This window comes from Rissa tridactyla, chromosome 4, assembly GCF_028500815.1.
Source record: "Rissa tridactyla isolate bRisTri1 chromosome 4, bRisTri1.patW.cur.20221130, whole genome shotgun sequence".
NCBI classification, from domain to species: Eukaryota; Metazoa; Chordata; class Aves; order Charadriiformes; family Laridae; genus Rissa; species Rissa tridactyla.
The window spans coordinates 42,167,211-42,183,442 of record NC_071469.1 but is presented as its reverse complement, the minus strand read 5'-3'; the positions used below and the strand labels follow the sequence as shown (position 1 = coordinate 42,183,442).

Sequence of the window (16,232 nt, the reverse complement as noted above, 5' to 3'; positions counted from 1 at the left end):
CTATAAAACTTGATTGTAAACCTCGATGAACGAAATTCTTCAAATACAATAATGGTAGCTTTAAGAATAAATCTCACCATTAACTTTGCATCGATACAACCAGTATCCCTGAATTTCAGAGTTATATTCCGGTATTTTCTCAAACAAGATATAAGAGAGTCCAAATTAAATAACGAAATCTGTAGTTTCACATGATAAGTCAGAGATACATACAAGCATTGAGATATAAGTCTCGATTTTTCTATCTAGAAACTAGTAGAGCCACAGACTCTAAAATGAAAATTATCAGATAAGTAGATTGTGTGTATTTAGCACAACTGTAGTTAAGTTTTATAAAACACCTCAGAGCACATCAGGGTTGTTTTCAGTTTTGCTTATATTTGTTTTTCCCTTATACTGCAGCTAGATGGTGCAGAAGAACAGCAACTTGTTAGCTAAACTCGTATTTAAAGGGGTATCATGGCCTGGTAACACTTGAAGTCTTCCCCACCAGTGGAATCTGATCACAATTCACTTATCTTTCAATACTGGCTTACAGCTAGGTCTGAAACAAGTGTTTTGTCAGTGTTCTGAGCTAACCTGTACTTTTAAGCTGTTACAGCTGACAGCTGCTCAAAATACTGTCACTAGTAATTGTCAGTTCCAAAGATGCCCATTTTAATAATTCGAGGAAGAATTACATATTAATGCTGAAGTCATAAGTAATGCAGGCCATGTACAGATAGCTGCAAAGATCCATGCCAGGAATTTTTCCACATCTGCCCCTGCATTATGGTGTCACAGGAGATCAGTCACTTATTATGACCATCATAACTTCCTTCTCCCTAGCAATTTTATTAGCTGTATAGAAGTTAATAGTTAAGAATACTAGATAAAATGGACCATGAAGAACTAAGGGTCACTATAAGGCTCCATGAAATGATGGCATTTGATAGAACAAAGAGTCCAGATTTTCTTCCAATCTCAACCTCCTAAATTAAGGTGTACATGAAAAATAAAGCACTCTCGTTTACATGAGGATTAATTTTTTTAAACAGTAGCTATGCAAGACTCATCTAAAAAAAGTAAGATCAAGAATTCCTAGGGACCAAAACAAGTATTTTTTTCAGAAACCAGAAGATCCCCGAAGCTGTTCTCAATCCCTGCTGGACTACCTGTAACAATGCAAGAAAACTTACACATTACATGTGTTACATTGTTTAAGTCACGAAAGCTCTCACACCATCGCTACTTGTATCTTTGCATCCTTCCAGCATTTCCCATCCTGCTTGTTTAGAGAAAGTGCCCGGAAAGGCAGCTGTGAAAGGCAAGGAATTTATGAGCAACACGGCCTTCTATGAAATGCACCTACAAGGTTCAGAAACAAAGCTAAGGTTAGCTGATTTCCCCCGCATTATGACCGACACATCTGCCGTATTAAAATGTCCATGTCACCAAGGTTACATAAGGCCTGCATACCAAGTTCATCGTGCAAACTGCTACCGCCTACAGCAGATGCAGTGGCATGTGATGCTTCTAAGTGGACACTCCCATTTCTCACCAGCAAGGAGGCGCTAGCGCCCAGCACAGCGGCCTGGGAAGGGGGGCGGGACTGCACTCTGACCTGGGAGGAGGGCTGCTGGCCTTGCTGACCATCTTGAAGGCTACGAGAAAACACGGATTGGGGAACACGTTACCAGGAAGAAGAGGAAAAATAGCCAGAAGTGAAGCAAAACAAGACTTTTTAGTTTAAAGCGGAAAAAGTATAGCATTAAGAAGCCACTTATTAGGGTTAAGATAACCCATGAGTTCCATATAAGAGAATATTTGGACACTAGTTACGTCAGTAGTCTAGAGACACAGTTCCTGTCCTAACTTCTTGCAAGTAGTAGTGCTTTCTAACATCTCCCCAAGTGACCCTCAAGTATATTCTTATAAATCTTAACTTGTGGCTGCAAAAGCAAATTACTGGTATCACCTACGTACAGGAGTGACTATTCCAGTCTTCTCGTGACAGTTAGGGTCCTTTTTGCTCATTGAGGTATGACTTGATCAACTTTGTAGTTGGCTGTTTGGGGTTTTTTTTGGTCACAGTAACATCACCTTTCTTGCTATTAATCTGTACTCTAATTACAAAATGTCTTTAAGCTTTGTTAATAGCCACATGCTACCACAGACCTTGTAGATAAAGTTCTGAAACCTTTGGATTCAGAAATTTTTGAATATATTAAGAATGCTTAGAACAAGTTATTAATTGCCAAAAGTTTAAGTCTATTTTAAAGTTACTTTGACAGCACAGCAAAAGCTTTATTACTCAGTACTATTACCACAAAAAAATTTTTCTATACCCAGACACATACCTACACCAAAAAACAGGTTTTAAAAGTCAACTTGGGCTTCACAGAAATTTGTAAGTTTACAGCCATAGAAGTACACAATGCTTAAAAATGCTAGTTGTCCTCTTCACAACCTTCTCCCTGCAAAACTATTTTATAAAACTATTTAACATAGTTAAAACTTTTTTTAATAACTTGTTTAATATGAAACATAGCAAAGTGACAGAATAAGTGACATTTACACTTGTATATTACATCTACTTTGCAAGATTAGTGGTTTTATTATCCTTCATTTTGTGCATTTAAAGAAGTTACATGTCACAGTCATTAGCCGTGGGACATGATCAAATTAACAAATTACTTTTTTTAGACAGATAAAAGAACTTTTATTTTAAAGACTATGGAAAATATCTTAAAGTCTTGAAAAACATTCTCTATCAACTGTTGCTTTTAACATTTCACTGTTTACAGTGTGATGCTACAGTTAGCAAGTGAGGCAACTGAACAAGCAAGATCTTACTAAGAACTGAGTGGTTATATCTGATGTACTTGCTTTTAACAATATTTTCTAGAACACCTACTTTTCAGTTCTTTTGTTAAGAGCACCACTGGAAAACAAAATATGGATATAAGAACAGGTGTTAAGAAAAGCTCATGCAAAATAAAGCACACATGCACACAGCTCACAAGATAAAAATTGCAACTCATCATTATCGTATTCTAACATATTTGAATCTGAACTTTTTTCAGTGTTTTGTTGCTGTAGACATGGCTCTCAGTGAGCTACATAGCAACAAAAGCCCTAAGGAAGCTCACAGACATGCCACATGCCCTCATTGTCTCCCTTAAGTATAATCAGCAACACCAAAACAATGCTGAACAATACTGCTTTCCCTTACATAGTAGCTATGTATCAAAAGGTATATACAAAGTTGCCCTTTCAATAGTTAGTCACATCAGTCACAAAAAACCCCAAAACCTAAACATTAACAGATTGCACAGGTATGCAAGAGATAAACTTACTCTCTGCCTAATAAATATCAGAATAAAATTCTGCTTCAGACACTTGTGTTCTCGTATCAAACGCACATGCATACACCACCAACTACACAGGATGCCAATATGTTTGACGTGCCCAAAACACTGTTGACATTTAGGCAGGACAAAAGCAGGGGTAGTTGGCTCTTTCGTTGTGGGGTTTGATTTCTTTTTGTTTTATTTTGAAGTTACCAGGCAAACTACTCTTGTGTCTAATTTAGCATCAAAACAGCAGAATTTACTAGACCAGGTTTTACTTAAGTGCCTATCACTGCCAAGCACATACATACATAATGCCACTGTCTCTTTTATTAAATATTCCACAGAGGAAGTGAAACATAATTGCAATAATGGATAGGAAATTTAAAAAAATAAAACCAGATGGAACTGAACAAGTTCTAAGGGAACATCCCCACAACATCCAATTTTATGCAAGAGTTAGAAGATTAGGAGATTAAAGTTTTGCTGGCAACAATAAGAAAGAATTAATATTAGGGTAATTAAAGATTAGTAAACCTAATACTGCTAGATGTTTAACACCTGAAGTCATATGGATTAGCAATATCAGGAACTAGACTGAGACAGGTCACCACTAGCATATACAATTAATGCCAGTAGAGTTGCAGCGATCTTTTGAAAGGATCTTGGTGGTAGCTGGCTAAAAGTATCTGTCATTTCTTCACGTTTCTTTGTTATACACAATTTTTTTTTTAATCTTTCTTGGGAGTTTCTTCTTCCAACAACACATAGAATTTTCACTAAAATTAAGCTGCTCATATAAAAGAATGTTTTTTCAGACCATTCATCTAGAAATCAGAACAGTAATAAATATAATTTTGCAGATAAATTCCATTTGAACTACCAACTGTGAGATGTATGTCAAACAAATCTGAAAGCACTTTGGTGTTTGGCAGGACTAAGGCAATTTAACTCCAATCCAAGGGACCGTCATTTAGCATCACAAGCAATGCTTTGAGCAAAGTAACCTCAATAAGTATTCAATACTGAACATATGTTTATAATACAAGTATTTTTGATAATATGTGTCACTACATCAGAGAGAATAAAGTTGTGTTTCAGTGATTTTACTTAGAAAAGAACAAATTTAGATAACTGGAAGGTACAGAGAGGAAATACAAGACTAGAATATTTGTTCTGCTTTTTCACCCTTGAACATCTTGTCCAATTAAAAAGTTACTTCCCTCAGCTTCAGTTTTCTCATGATCTCTCACTGAAGTCCAGCTTAAGCCATGGGAACCTTAATGACTGCACTGGCATATGAAAATGAGGCAGTTATTAGCCTCAGTTTATGACAGAATCCTTTATTTGTCCTAGTTTCTCCCTGTCTAATAGAAAGAAAACTCACTGTTTTCTGGCTAATGCACAGTTAAGGAGCCCTGATGAGTCTGCACAGCCTCTTATGAACCAACACAAAACTATGCTACCTTCCTCTTAAAAACAAAAAAAAACAGCCACCACAAAAAAACCATATCAGAAGCAAGTGAATGCAATAGAGAGTAGAGCAAAAGTGATCCAAGAGAACGCAAAGTTTTAGCATCCCTCACTATGAAGTAAATTACTAACTTCAAGTTGAACAAGCTATGTTCAGCAAAACCAGAAGCTTAATACAAAATTATCTGAAATGTGATTACTGCTACAGACTGCACTAGCCAGTAAAAACACATCTAACTAGGTTCAGTCCCTGATGTGGCAGAAGTCAATCCTTCTTTTCTTAGTTTTTAGGTACCATTCTTGCAATCCTCCTGCCTGAGGAAAATTTAGAAACTTAGTCCTTGATTATTTCAGTGGTGCCACATAGATGGCACAATTTCTACCCCATCCTCTACTGTAAAGTATTTTCTTTTTATTTGCTCAGTTTCTATAGCTTTTTCCAGTTAAAACCATTACACAAGTATTCCTTAAACACAGAAGCAGACTGCTCCTTTTACTAAAAGATAGCTCAGCATATGAAGGAAGATCATTAAGAATACACAACATATACAATTATTCCTGCATATTTATCATATAACCATGGGAAGAATTCCTTTGGTATGGATGGGTGAGTGTTCCTTCCTCCACAGGCAATGTTCTGCTCCCCACATTCTCCAACACCATAGGCAACCACGGGATTGAAAGATTTAAAAATCAAGTTTAAAGACTTATTGTGGTTGCTGTTTCTACTGTTCAAGCTGACAGACAAGAGTTGCTGTATGTAATGTATCACTAGGCTCAGTATTGTTAACAAATGGACCAGTGAAGGCCGGGGACTCCTGGATACATGTATGCAGTTCATTTTAAGTATTGCCAAGGCATGCTAAGTGTCACACAATTAGATTTAATACTGAGCAATACTGTGCATTCTACAACAAAGACATCACTATTACTTCATGTCACTATTATTCTTTTGCTGGAAAGACCTACAGGATGTTCATAAAATGGTTTACCTGTGTTTTAGACTTGGAACCTTTGCATGTATGATTTAGCTCTTTATCATGTTCTTCCATTTTGTTATCATGCTTATCTCTTACTATCTACAGACGTGAAAAGTGATTACACTACTAGTCCCTAACGCTTACTTTCTTAAAGGAATGAAAACCAAAATGAGGAGCGATGAATAATATTTTCTTGGGTTCTTTTCATTGCTTGAAATCAGAAGTTTCTACAGTTTCTGATAAAAAACAGTGAGTCTAAGTTTGTTAGCATTAGTTCATTTTGTTATCAATCTGAAATCAGCTGTAACATGTTAGAAACTGGCTATCCTTATCATTTTGAAAATAGTGCCACATATACATGCACAAGTCAACAAGCCCACAGTGACATGCAGTGACAGCTCAAGGAGGTTATGGTGGGGAAGGAAGTAAAAAGTGCTTTTTTGGCAACACTGGTGGGTGTAGGGAGAAGTGGTCTGCTACATGCATGCTAAATATGGTGGAACATTTAGATACCCTACCTGAGGGGTGATCCGATGAGCAATGTAGGAGGGGTAGGGTTACTCCCTGCATTGTGCCGGCGTCGTACTGCCTGACGCCTAAATGTGCTGCGTTCACGACGAAACGTGACAGTCTCCTCGCTGGCTTGTGCTGCTGCATCAAGACAGACTTTAGGTCAAATAAGAACCCATCCTAGTTACGTACACAGTAACTTAAGACTCCTTTCTTCCCCCTGACCCTCCCCAAGTTAATGAGCTTGACTTGCAACAACAGAAGTAGCTTATTCAGTGACAGTTCAAATAACCTGCCTCAAGACAGGATCACAACACATAATTATTAGTAAAAATTTGGGTAGCTGGGGCGTGGGGCGTGTCTGTTTTTGAATATAGAGCTTACTTTTCTTTTTACCCCCAGATGCAAATATCCAACTTTTTTTGTAACCTGGCTATCTCGCATCTCTTCCATTTGCACAAGGCAGGAAGAGACAAAACTGATCTCACCCTTTATCTCATTTAATAGGAGAAGCCTAAAGGACAACCAGAAAGGTTGTCTGACAGACTTCACTGTAGTATTCTATTCACAATTTTGTAACTTCTGCCGAACAGGTAGGGTTGAGGTTAACCTCATCACACCTCCTCAGGGGACAAAACAGAGTTGCTTTCTTCTTTTTCTTCATAAGCACCAAGGGATACGTGTTGCTCATTTTAGACTAGTTACACTATGATTTGGAGGAGCAGGGAGTTGAGATTAAGTGAGGGAATAATTTCTTTGTAAGGATTGGTGGCTTTGTTATTTCAACTCCCCAAATAAAAACAAAACAAAAAAGTGTGGTCTACTTATAAAGCAACACTGTAAAAAACAGTTTGTATGTACATAAGGGAGTCTTAAGATTTTTCCACAGATTACCACCCAAAATCCACCTGTCCTCCCCAAACTTCACAGCCTGAACAACTTTGGATTTGGACTGCTTATTCCTGTGTCTACAATGTCAGTCTTCCTCCTGAACCAAGGAAGCTACTAACCAATTTGAACACAGAGCACTCAAATGAACGGGTCATTGAGAAAATAGGTTTTGGCAGGCAAGTGAAGGAGGAGGAAAAAAACAAAACTTGACATGAAGTCAATGCAAGAGGAGAATCACAATCTTGCAGGGGGAGTCACAACTTGGTAGCCAAGAAGCCTGTTACTAGAGTGAGAAAAAAAGATTGTGTCAAGCCAAAAGGAAAAAAAACCAAAAAAACAAAAAAACACCACACTAAGGGAGCGATGCTTTTTTATAGCAGAAAGATCACAGGCATCACTTATGCACATTTCAAGTTACAACATTCCTGTCATTAAGCTTTCAAAACTTACCAGCAAAGAATCTAATGCTGATCTACAGGGAATAGCAACCTATAGCAACCTGCTACTGCTGCGTATCACTGCCACAGCTCAAGCAATAAAGACTGCATGGAACATGAGCCTAATTCTACTCATGAACCACAGGTTATCAAGTGAATACTGTGTATGAAACTTTACTCTGTAATTTGCTTTAAAAGCCAAGAAGCTACATGAAGACATTACTTTAAGACCAACATTAAAGTTACAAGCATTTCATTACCAAAGCATCAAAAGTTAAGGACATCCTTAATTCAGTCCTTTCCTATAATGTCAGGAAAACTGTGGGATTGCTCACTTTCTCCTCACTCCTCCACAACCGTTTTTGTTATTCTAAGCATGAATAGACGATACTTCCCTTTCAGTGTATTTCAGCAAGAGTTCAATACATTTCTCTTGTGGCTTAATATACAGCTTTATGTTTTGTTTTAATACACAGCCTAATTCCTTCAAGGATTTCTTTATAGCTTTAATACTTGAAACACTAGAAAAGTAAAACACACTAAACAAGATAGTATGAATCCTGACTTTTTTTCTGGTGGATTAAGTTAACACAGAAGAGGTCAAAACTGCCCACTAATTTTGGGTGACAATTTGTAAAGCTCAATTTTTCCAGTGTATACATCAGCACATAAAAACTCATATATTCACGACACAGCTTCCACTGACTTCAGATGCAAAAGCAATTCCACACATTTCTGCTAATCAGGTCACAGTTAAGCACCACGAAATAAAGAACACTTACTAGTCTTAACTGAAATGTAAACATCTTCATTACCACTAGCATGGTAAACATCAGCATTACATCTTAATTTCCATTTGCAACTGCTTAGCAAAAGCAGCATTCAAGTGCAGTTTCAAGGCAGCATACTTAACATTGACAACATCTGCTTTTCTTTTCATATTCCTTTTCACTAAGCATCACCTTCTGCAATAACTGAAGCTCAGATTATGGAAACACTCCATACACAGCTCCAATTTATCACTAAAGCAAGTCTACCTCAAGCACTGACTGAGGCAGTGCCCCGGGAGGAAAATAGGTATAAACATGTTTGAAGATTAAAAAAAATAATATTCAAGATCAAAATTCATATGTACTTGGGGATTAAATTCAAGATTGCACGGGCAAATAGTTCTGGCATTTGCTAACTTCTTATTATTTCACTTTAACCTTTTGAAAGCAAACTAGATTTTTGTGTACATTTCTACCTAATCTACCAAGGGTTTTTTGATTTACCTTGAAACTTTTGTTCAACACACATCTCCTACATATGCTCTTCCTGAATGTGAGCGATGACATTCAGGATCACTAAGCAAGTCTAAGTTCTTTTGAGAAGACTGCAGAGCTTCTCAGCCCAACAAGCTCTGAGTCTGCTAACATTATGCAACAGCTCAAGAAGCTACATGTTGAAACCATGACTAAAAAAGTAAAAAAAGCAGTCAAGCAGAAAGGATTAGTGTTTGTTTGAAGTGTGGAAAGCCAAACTGAGCAAAGTTTGGTTTTGTTTTTGGTTATTGGTTGGTTGTTGTTTGTTTGTTTTTTTTAAAAGAAAAAAAAAAACCCAAACCAACCTCATTTTAAAGAGCACACCAGATTAACATAAGTAGCTTTCCATACTGGTATATTTTTTTTAATACATATTATTTGTGTTTCTACTTGTTTTTAAATGAGATGCAGTACAGCTGCTCGCGAGTTCACCAGTTGGATCTAAGGTAAAGCTCCTAAATTATCATCTGTCATGCTCTGAGAGCAGTTTAATCATGAAGGAAATAGTTTTGTTTTAACATAAGTAAGCTTACAAATATTTACAAAGCAAGACAGTGTTTTGATGTTTAAAACCAAAACTAAACAAATAAAAGTAGGATAGCTTTTTAAAAAAAAACAAACCAAACCCAAACTCATCCTTAGACCATCACTCATACTTCCCAAGTGCTGTTACTTACAACCACATTCTCTAGACTCCAGAAAGGTAATATCCAACATCTACACTCATGTACAAAATCCAGATGTAATAGGGAGAGATAAACACAGGTTGTACTTTCACAGTTCCTGCTTACTTTAAACAAATCAGTAAAGGAAGACAAACCTTTCAGCTTACAGAGCATTTATTTCTCAAGTCTGTCCTATTTTTCTGTTTTATTCTAAACTTTCATGTTGAAACACTACACTAGTATCAAGAAATTTAAGTGTAAATTTCTTCTGCATGTTGTCATATGAATTTGAGCCACCAACATTATCTATTCTCAAGAACAGAAACATCAGGTTTGAAGTTCAAAGTGCAAAAGTTATGAATAGGAACCTACATCCCAGAGATCAATAAAATAAGAGGTGGAGACCTAATGACAACTTTGTAGCAAACTTAACCCTCCTGCACCTATTCCCAACTATAACACACCTAATTTCAAAGAGGAAACAATTTGACTTTTGTATTTGTTAACACAAATGCGCATATGAACACATATTTATTAAAATTCATCCTTTTTTTTTTCTTTCATTACACTTCTAATTGCAAAAAAGCCAAATCAGCAGTTACACACCTAGAAAGTCATGAAGATATCATTTCATCACCACACATTTGGAACCATACTTTCCCAATACAGGGACTAAAATCTACTGCAGAGGAAATTCTAGAATAACAAATAATTCACATCACTTCGCCAAACAGCTGGGAATACCTGACCATAGGTTGAACTATCCTGCCTGCAGGTCATGCCTTTCCAAAATTTCTTTCTATACTAAACAAGTGGTTTTGATGTAAGCCTCTGTAGTTCCTCAAAGTTTTAAACAGAACTGAAGACTCAAATTTTTGTCTACAACTATACAATTGTTATACAACACGACTAGCTTTAAGAAACATAAAATGCAAGTATATTTTTCCCAACAGGCACATTTACATACAGAAGGCAAAACATTTACAACACCACCCTGCATGTGCATATCACTGCTTCTAACCCAAGCTTAGAAGATGGAAACTGAAGAAGCATGAGATGAAAAAGTAGAATTTCCAAGTTTTATTGCATTAGAAAGTCACACTTCGTTTTTGCTAGGCAAAAACACTAAACCCAGTGCCTCAGATAAATTTTGAAATACAGATAAATTCAGATAAATTCAGATATCTGAAATACAGATAAAACAGAGGTAATGTATCCATGTGGTATACCACAGAGTTCTCAGGGTAAGAATTGCAAACTTATCTTGCTTGTTCTCTTTCCAGTCTGACTGGAAAAAAAACAAAACACCCACATACAATGGAAACCACAATGTCCCTCACTCCTCTCAGGATCGACAAAAAAATAATAATACGTCACTTAAGTCTACATGGTTTTGAACAGTGGTCAGGTTAAGCATGGTTAAATGTGCACATGGAACCTGAGCGATGCTTGGACATGCTACTTCTCTCCCTACCAAATGGGAAATTGCGATCTATTTTCAACCATTTGTAATGACCAACCCTACAAATTCTCAGTGAGAAACAAAATGAATAGTTTATGGCTTATGCATTCACATAAGCAATGAAATCTGTCTTCTAATACTGAACATACTTTGCCAAACCAAATAGCTCAAATTTTGCTCTTCTGTATAGACCATCTATATCTTGTGTTGGAAACCTCAGAAAAGCCATACCTCTCACACCTGTTTATTGGTTAACACCACCACTCTTCTCACAATTTAGGCATTCATAGTTTATTCTCATGTGCCCCAACATAATTTTAAAAACCATATTTTTAAGATAACCAAGTATAAAGGGGTCTGTTCAGTCCATATCTTCGGTATACAGTTACTAATCACCATGGATTATGCACCATCATAAGACCTACAATTGCACTGATTTCTTAGACATCTCTGATGAAAAAGCAAAATATTGGCTTATAGTATTATAACTTACTGTGGACATTTAATGAAAAATATCACTAATGATATTTTCTGAAGAACAGAGATGTGGGCAGCAAAGAAGAAACAATGATGAACAGAGGGACATCTCTAAGATATAAACTTTTGCTAGAAAATAGGACAGAGGAAAACACCACAAGGAAAGCTTGTCATAAAAAGAAAACTGAAAGAGAAACAAGGGAAGCAAAGCCCAAGACTTCAGTGTTGTGGCTGAATGTATGAAAAAAAAAAAAACCAACAAACAAACAAGTTTGAGACTAGGCCAGAGGAATATTACATCAAACCAGTCACTACAATAATCTGAAAAGCAAAACACTGTCAAGCAGGGAATAACCAGGACAATGAAACCATCTGTTTTGACTTGGGAACCAAACATTTTTACAGACCAGCCTGATAGACTAATTTCTATGCTAACACGAAAGATAAAACTAGAAATCTGAGTTATTCTACTTCACGGTATTTCCCACATGAATTATTTCACTTTTTAAAACATTAAGTGTTACACACATAGACTTCTTGACTATAATGTTGATGGACTTGAGGTCAAAGAGCTAAAGCTATGACGTAGTCTTATCCCCTTCCCGATATAGTCCTTATATCCAGGGATTTGGGTATCGGTAGCTAGTAGTATGTTCACGCAGCAGACTAATGTTCATAACCTACATGAATCTTCATGAAACTTAGTTCTGACTTTGGATTTCTTCACCTTAAGGAAAAGATACTTTGAATCTTTAGAACATACAGCCTTTCCAGCTTAAGTGGTGTTCTGTGTTAGTATATCATACACAGGAAGTCACATTTGCTTTGAATGGTCTTCTATTAACTATAACACCATATGTTAATTACTAGCCAACTTTGATATATCCTGGAATTACATCTCATAGCTACATTTGGCAGCAATATGAGCACTTCCATTACAGCTTAGAGAGCTCTCAGAACTGTTCTTGGCTGTATGCATAACAATAAATCCAGGTACATCTACAAAAGTGCATGAAAAAAAGTGGCTTTTAAGTTAGTAGATGCAGCTTTGTTTATACCAACTATCAAAACTTCTTATTCAACTCCTGTTTGAGATGAATACTTGGCAAATTTACAAACAACACATGCTACTTGTCAACAAAATCGAATCATTTTTTCCAAATCAAGTAAAAATTATTGCAAGAAGAAGTTGCACAAACACTACCAATCTGAGACATTTAAACAACATCTCACTCTCATAGCAATGCAAAATATTTGAAAAGATTTATTTCTTTGGGAGGCTTCAGAGAAATTAACCAGGGTCAGATTTTACAAATAACACTCCCAGGGAAAAAAAGAAAAAAACCAAGAAATGATATCACATGTATTTTGCTTCATTTTTAACCTTGGTATATGTTGTAATGCTTTGCCATGCATTTTTCATCAGGTATCCTGACTTTCCCTTATGCAGCCCTGCAGAACCTTAGGTAAAATATCTGCTACTCTGTAGATGACAGACTAAGGCAACGTGTTTCTACCAAGTGACAGGAGGACTCTTACCAGTAGTATTCAGGGCTTTTGCCAAGCAATTACACACATTCCTGGCTCTCAACAACTACTGCTGTGAGTTGGACAAAACCTGAGGTTTTTGTTTGTTTGTTTGCTCCCCATCACCACCTTTATGGAACCACAAAGTATCAGGAAGATGGTATTTATTTTGGTCATAAGCCATCTAATGAAAGATGCCGTATTAACCATGAGCACCAGAAAGGGGACAAAACCGGCAGGACAGAGTCCCCACAATGTACTAAAACTGGATTTTGCCTTGGTAGGCAGCGATTAACAATTAGTAGATGCAAGATTCATGCCAAGTGTTATTTTGTTGTTAAGTTCCAAGACTGCAGAGTTCCATTTCAGCCTTGCACATTGCTCCTAATGCCGTTTACATCTTCAAGTGTTTAATGGCAACATCTCAGCTCTACTGAGATGACAGAATATTCAAATATCAGAGGTAATTCTGTAAAACTCAACCTTTACACACAAAAGCTGTGACAGAGAAACATCATGCTTTCAAAGTCAGATATTGGGAAGGGTTAACATTAAAATTTCTACGTCATTCTTGAACCAAATGCTGTGTACTTTATGACACTGCTATTAGACACCTAAAAATCAAGTAAAAGAATAGTCTTTCAGTTCCAATAAAGACCATCATGTAGAAGAGAGGCCCTTCTAGTGGCTAATCTGCTTTACCTGATCCAGTTACAGGAGGGGTCCTGCTGAACACATGAACAGAGATAACTAACATAACACACAACCAGATTACAATAGCTTTACACATTTTTCAATTTCTACCATTTCTAAACTCTTTCAGAGTTTGATTTCTCATGCAAAACTGTTTGGTTTAGCAGTCTGAATGTGAACTGATAGACTCCCAGAAAACAGATCAGAAGCCCCATCTTCTGTAACTGTATTAAATTCCACCTGCAGAAAATGTTATCAAGCTAAAGCCATCAGAAGCATGGAACAGCTCTACGACACAGGCAGAATAAGTAATGACTGTAGACCACATGCAACATAAGCACAGTAGGCAAAAATTAATATACTGGTAGCAGCTGACACAACCATTGGCTGCATAGCAGAGAAATGAATTGTACTTTTAACTTTGGAGAGGATACTGTCTAATGATTAGAGGCAGATACACTAAGCATATACGTACAAATACACAGCCTATACAAATGAACAGGTTTCCATATGCCATATGAAACACAAGATTCTAATGCAAGCTCACAAACCCCTATTTTGCCTGCCTGTAGAGATGTACTGCAGACCACACAACAGAACACTATGCGCTGTTACTTCAATATCACTATGCAATGCACAGAAGGAAAATGCATTACATTACACACAGTTTTATTTACAAAAGAGTATGTAACTCCAGAACTTAAAACAAATAAATAAATCAATCTTAAATTACAGCAAGCTGTAAAAGACAGTAGCAACTTAAAAGGTGAATCTTTTACAGTTAATATAGAACTGGGAGAGAACACTTGACTTTTCAGGCCAGCTCAAGTTTTACAAAATATCACTGTGTCATATACAGCATTATGTTGATTCTTTAAATCTTTACAGACAGCAATCCAGAAGTAGCACACATCTGACAGGAACCATGCATAGGAGAGTATCAAGGTGGTATTTCCAAATTACCACTAGACATCTAGGCAAACTTTTAGACATCTGAACAACTTCATCTAACCCATAACCCATCAATTCACTAGCTACTTTTAGGGGCTGCGTAGTTAAACAAGGATAACAACTATTTTAAGACATCTTCCACTTTTTGCTATACATCCACCACATGTATTTATTTACAGAATTTTCAAGTGCCATTTGTCTACATTTTAATGAACTGCAATTTCTATTCAAATGCACAGGTTATCTTGTAAGAAGTGAGTCATTCACCGCTTCCTGGCATAAGATATAAAAGAAACTGCTAGAGTTGTATCTGTTGAAGTATAAGATGTACAGGTTTGTATAGCATCCTCCTTAGTAAAAGATTGCTAAAAGCCACACCCATTACAAAACACACTTTAGCAGTTACACAAACAAGAACGTAGTTTTTAGTTTACTCCCTAAAGACTTCAAGATAAAATGAAGTTATAATTACTGATTTAAGTCATATTTGAAAAACAGGAACAGAAAGCTGCTGACTGAATAAAAGGAGGCAGTATTAATATCAGTCTTTTGGTTATCCAGCATGCATCTGCTAATTATTTGTTTCAGAAAGTTATCATAAGCAATCACAGAAATGAAAAAGTGTTTATATAAAATAATCCCTTCAACAGGAGATTGGACCAGACAACTTCTAGAAGTCCCATCCAACCAATACCCTCTGATCTTATGAAAATATGAACCAATTTTATTCCGTAATTCATCTGCTACAGGTAAATAAAATAACTTAATTTTCTCAAATAATTTCCATACACAAATATGATGTATATTTATATTACACATGTATGTCTTTAAAAACACTCCCAAAAGGTGAAGACAATTCAACAGTGGGAAATACTGAATATAAAGCAATTTAGATTATAAGAAGTTAAAACATTTTCTCTGATTACTATGAGCCACAGGTAAGCCCAAAGGAGAAAGCCACAATTAAAGATACAGCTGTTGCAAGACTTGTAATATCAGCTATAAATTTGGAAAAAAAACCCAACACACATACAAACAAAAAAACCCAGTAGAAACAAAGGGCAACACAAAGGAATTATTCAGATTGATCATTAACAGATAAATTCAAAATAATGACTCACTTGATGCTAGACATAACTGCATAAATGTTTAAGTAATGCTAAAGAAAAATAAGTGATCTTTTTGTTCTGCTTTCAAAAAAAAGCAGAATGACATTCATTTCTTACAATTATAAGGGAAATATTTCCTATTTTATTGGTAATAAGAAACATAAGATACAACAAGTGTTATTAATCATATGATGTCATTAGATCTGGAGAAGCTTAATCCAGATTGCTTCTTAAAGTCAGCCCGAAACCCATGGGTGCTCACCACTTATTAAATAATAATACTTCAAAATGGCCCTTATTTACACAAAGTTTAAAGGGGAAACTGAAGAGAATAATCTGGCAAGAATGACGGCAAGACTTCCCTGCTTTAAGCTGCTACAGATTTGTATCTTTAAGATCACTTTTAAATATGTTAGGGTTG

At 36.3% G+C, this 16,232-nt stretch overlaps 1 protein-coding gene across 23 annotated transcripts in view; it reads right to left on the bottom strand.

Moving 5' to 3' along the window:
• The window catches only part of PCNX1 (pecanex 1), a 100,927-nt gene that overhangs the window by 60,728 nt on the left and 23,967 nt on the right, over window positions 1–16,232 (bottom strand). For 18 of the 23 annotated variants that reach the window (XR_008466319.1, XR_008466320.1, XR_008466321.1 and 15 more), the window contains 2 exons: window positions 6,304–6,436; window positions 1,459–1,643 (listed from right to left, as the gene is read on the bottom strand). The exons of 2 other annotated variants lie outside the window; for them this stretch is intronic. Coding sequence is in view for 14 of the 21 variants with exons in the window: in XM_054200726.1 (XP_054056701.1) it covers window positions 1,459–1,643; window positions 6,304–6,436 (318 nt within the window). In the remaining 7 variants the exon portion in view is untranslated. The remainder of the gene's footprint in view (window positions 1–1,458; window positions 1,644–6,303; window positions 6,437–16,232) is intronic. 3 more of the 23 variants (XM_054200727.1, XM_054200725.1, XM_054200719.1) reach the window with 2 other exon arrangements.